Source organism: Nematolebias whitei, chromosome 7, assembly GCF_014905685.2.
Source record: "Nematolebias whitei isolate Nwh7 chromosome 7, NemWhi1, whole genome shotgun sequence".
Lineage (NCBI taxonomy): Eukaryota > Metazoa > Chordata > Actinopteri > Cyprinodontiformes > Rivulidae > Nematolebias > Nematolebias whitei.
The window spans coordinates 22,610,122-22,613,722 of record NC_056504.1 but is presented as its reverse complement, the minus strand read 5'-3'; the positions used below and the strand labels follow the sequence as shown (position 1 = coordinate 22,613,722).

Here is a 3,601-nt window from a genome sequence, read left to right as displayed (position 1 = left end):
TTTTTTGTTGTTATATACCTGGATGACTGAGAAAACAAACTTTGTGTTTTTGAAACCATTAGTGAAAAGGCCAGACTTCAGGGGTATCTGAGGCAGGCTTGAAACACAAGAGTCAGGGTGGCTTCTGGGTAATACCAGATGGCTAGGCCTCAGACTGACGAAGCCTCTTGGATGAGGGGCGAAACGTTTCTTTTTAACAAAAAAAACGAAGTCCAGATGACATGATTCAACCTTTTTTGTTGTACTGAAAACAGTTTCAGCGTCTCAGCGCCACCAGCTGGTGAGAGGTTGCGACGTCAATTTGAACCCCGCCCACTGGAACCGGTCCGAAAGCATAATGGAAACAACCTGTTCCGTACTTAGTAGAGTAGAGCCGTGCTGTACTGGTACTACAGGTACTAATGGAAAAGGGGCATAACTGTAGCATAATTTCCACTGGCCACACATGCATAATTTTGGCAGCTTGCAACAGTTGCCATAAATCTGAGACAACATGCAAAAGGAGAATTTAAAAAAATTAACAGCCAATCTGGGTCTAGATGAGGCTTCATTTGGACCTGATCCACATGGGTGTTACTTTTTTATTGGTGTGGTAATGGTACTGATGCAGTCTTTAATTCATTAAATACATGTAAATCGGACGTTACTGCCATGTTTTCCTGTGCATCTTGCATGTCTTTGTTTGTGTCCCACAGCTGGAAGGCTTCATGAGGGGGATCAGAGAGGAGACCTGGATGCAGCATCAGGACGTTGCAAACCACTCAGGGATTTTCTCAGAAAATCTTATCCAGCCCGTTCTGGCAAGAGTGAAGTAGAAGATAGTAGTTCCTCAGTCTGCAATACGTTCTTCCATCGAGCGGTTGCAGTTTATTGCACACATGCACATATAGAGGATTTCACATGTTGAAGGTACACAAGCTTTACAGAGTTCAGATCTTATTGCTTTCTTACATGACAATTATAATTCAACTGAGCTGGAGAACATATGCAAGTGTTTGGAAATTTTAACAGTATTTTTTTGTTTTAAATTTCCCATGAATTACTGTGATTAAACTGTTTTAAGCGGATTGTTTTTATCTTTATAAACTGTCTTAATAAAGTTCTAATAAAAGAGTGAAGGAGTTTGTTCTGGAGTAAGGTTAAAGGTTTAGTGTGATTGGGTTTACTCAGTAGATCAGGTTTCCTCTCTCCTAAATGTAAATATGAGATGCATGTAAGAAATTAAATATTTCTGAAGATATTTTGAAATGCCTATTCAATGGATAAAATAGAGCAGTAGTGAAGGAGAAATGAATATGATCCTTTCACCTCGCCTTAATATAAGTTTTTGATCTCATAAAAATTGGGGCACCTGGTCAGCACACCAATGTCCTATTTTGTTTATGCATTTCTTTTAATAAATAATTAAACATTTATCAATCTTCCGGTGATTAAATGTCAAAGTCTAGTTCGGAAACTGACGTTATTCAGATCAAAAGCAGTAATAATCTGGACTGAGAAAAAAACTATGAACTGAAGTGTGGGCGACACAGTGGCTCGGTTAGAGCTGTTGCCTCTCAGCGAGAGGGATGTCCGATCAAATCCCACTTTCTGGGTGGAGTTTGCATGTTCTCTCCATGCATGCGTGGGTTTTCTCAGGGTACTCCAGTTTCCTCCCACAGACCAAAAACATGCATGTTAGACTGATTGGTAACTCTAAATTGTCCCTAGGTGTGAGTGAGAGCGAATGGTTGTTTGTCTCGTTTGTCTCTGTGTCCCTGTGATGGACTGGAGACCTGTCCAGGGTGTCCCCCGCCTCTCATACAGTGATTGCAGGATATGGGCATCAGTGACCTGAAAAGGATGAAGCAGGTAAAGATAATGATGGTTTAATTTATTTTATGAGCACGTTGAACAATTTTGCTGCAGTTCTGAATGACTAGAGCGAGTTAGACATTAACATTGTTTAAACTGTGTATTTTAAAAAAATTGGATATGAAAATGGTCTACAAAGTATTGCAAAATACTGACTTTACCCATGCACATTAACTGTAAAACAGTTGACTGCTGCAGATGGCTATTCCAGTGTTTTTCCATTTCAGTGCTAAATTGTCTGGTATCTTTGTGTTATCCTAAAAACAGGTTTGTTCACATCTAATGTTTAATAAAATGGTAAAACAAATACAGCAGCCTAAACCACTAAAAAACTAGTATTTAGAGAGTATTTAGAACTCGAGCCTGTGATCTGAAGGTCACTGGTTCCAATTCTCTGACCATTAATCATCAGGGTGAAGCCCACCTGCCTCCACCCTCATTTGCCCCTCTCTGGGCCTTTGAGCAAGGCCCTTAACCCCCACCATCTGCGCCCCCAAGAACCATAGCAGCTCTACTCCACACAGAGGGCTATTGTCAGGAGGGACAATCATCATGTGAATTCGCTTGCTGTTGCGAGCCCTGAAGAAGGGAGAAGCCGAAAGAAAAAAAAATCAATTTTTGAGACTGAAGGAATTGGTTCTAGTTCCTCTGCAGCATGAATAATAAACCGCACCTCGGTCTGTTCCGCATGTTGTTTTATAGTTGAACTCTGTGAAGATGCACCAAGCTGTCACCAAAAAAATAAAATAAAATACAACAAATACAGCCGGGTTCAGGAGCACAGCGGGGTTATCTTCCCCTGACTTTTAAAGTAAAACAATGTAACAGTTTAATGTGGAAATAAGCGCCATCTTTTCCTGGATGAGGGGTCGCTCACATAGATATAAACACTAGATACAGCATTGACAGCTATCGCCTATTGGCGCTGACAAGCCGTAGGGCCGCCATCTTGGAACGGTCGACCGCTCCACTCAGTGTAACCTGTTTGTCAGGAGCAATGAAGTATCTGCGCGTTTAATCAGTCAAAGCTGAACACAAAATTCATTCTCACGATTTTTCCCTCTGTAAATCTTAGGAGTACACCCATTAAAGCTGAACACATGGTTCAGTGTTTTTAAATATTCTTGGTGGGGTTAACATTAACACTATTAAATAAATAAATAAAGTGGTATGGTATGGTAATAAAATATCCTTATGACAATCTAAAAAAGTTAAATCTGGTCCTCTAGACATTCAAAAAAAAAAAACCCCCAAAACAAAGCAAAACAACAAAAAATGTAGTAACGTTTCGTCTCTCGTCCGAGAGACTTCTTCAGTCTGAGGTGCTGTTTTCAGCTCAGTCTCTTAAATAGCACCTTCTCAGAGTGGATCAACCAGTTTTGCTGCTGACAACCAAAACCAGCTGATCACATGCTCAAGAAGGACCATCAGCCTAACAATGGATCATTAGCACACTGATGGCTGTGTACTATTCACAGAGGGCTGAGTGATACTAGCAATCAGCATTGTAAGAGGGGGACAATTGAACACGTAGGCCTCCACCCCTGTTTAATGATGGACGGTTTCTTTTCACAAAGATGGCCTCCTTTACTCCTCTCTCAAACCATCGTTCTTCTCTATCCAGGATGTGCACATTTTCATCCCTGAAAGAGTGACCGCTGGCCTGGAGATGAGTGTAGACCGCAGAGTCCTGGCCTGATGATGTTGATCTTCTGTGCTGGGCCATCCTTTTGGCCAGTGGCTGTTT

The 3,601-nt window shown here is 41.2% G+C and overlaps 1 protein-coding gene across 2 annotated transcripts in view; it reads left to right on the top strand.

Annotated features, from left to right (window-relative positions):
- The window catches only part of bin2b (bridging integrator 2b), a 46,918-nt gene extending 46,065 nt beyond the window's left edge, over window positions 1-853 (top strand). For both annotated transcript variants that reach the window (XM_037678684.1, XM_037678683.1), the window contains exon 12: window positions 696-853. In XM_037678684.1, coding sequence (XP_037534612.1) covers window positions 696-815 — 120 coding nt within the window. In that variant the 3' untranslated portion in view covers window positions 816-853. The remainder of the gene's footprint in view (window positions 1-695) is intronic.
- The last annotated feature ends 2,748 nt before the right edge of the window (window positions 854-3,601 follow it).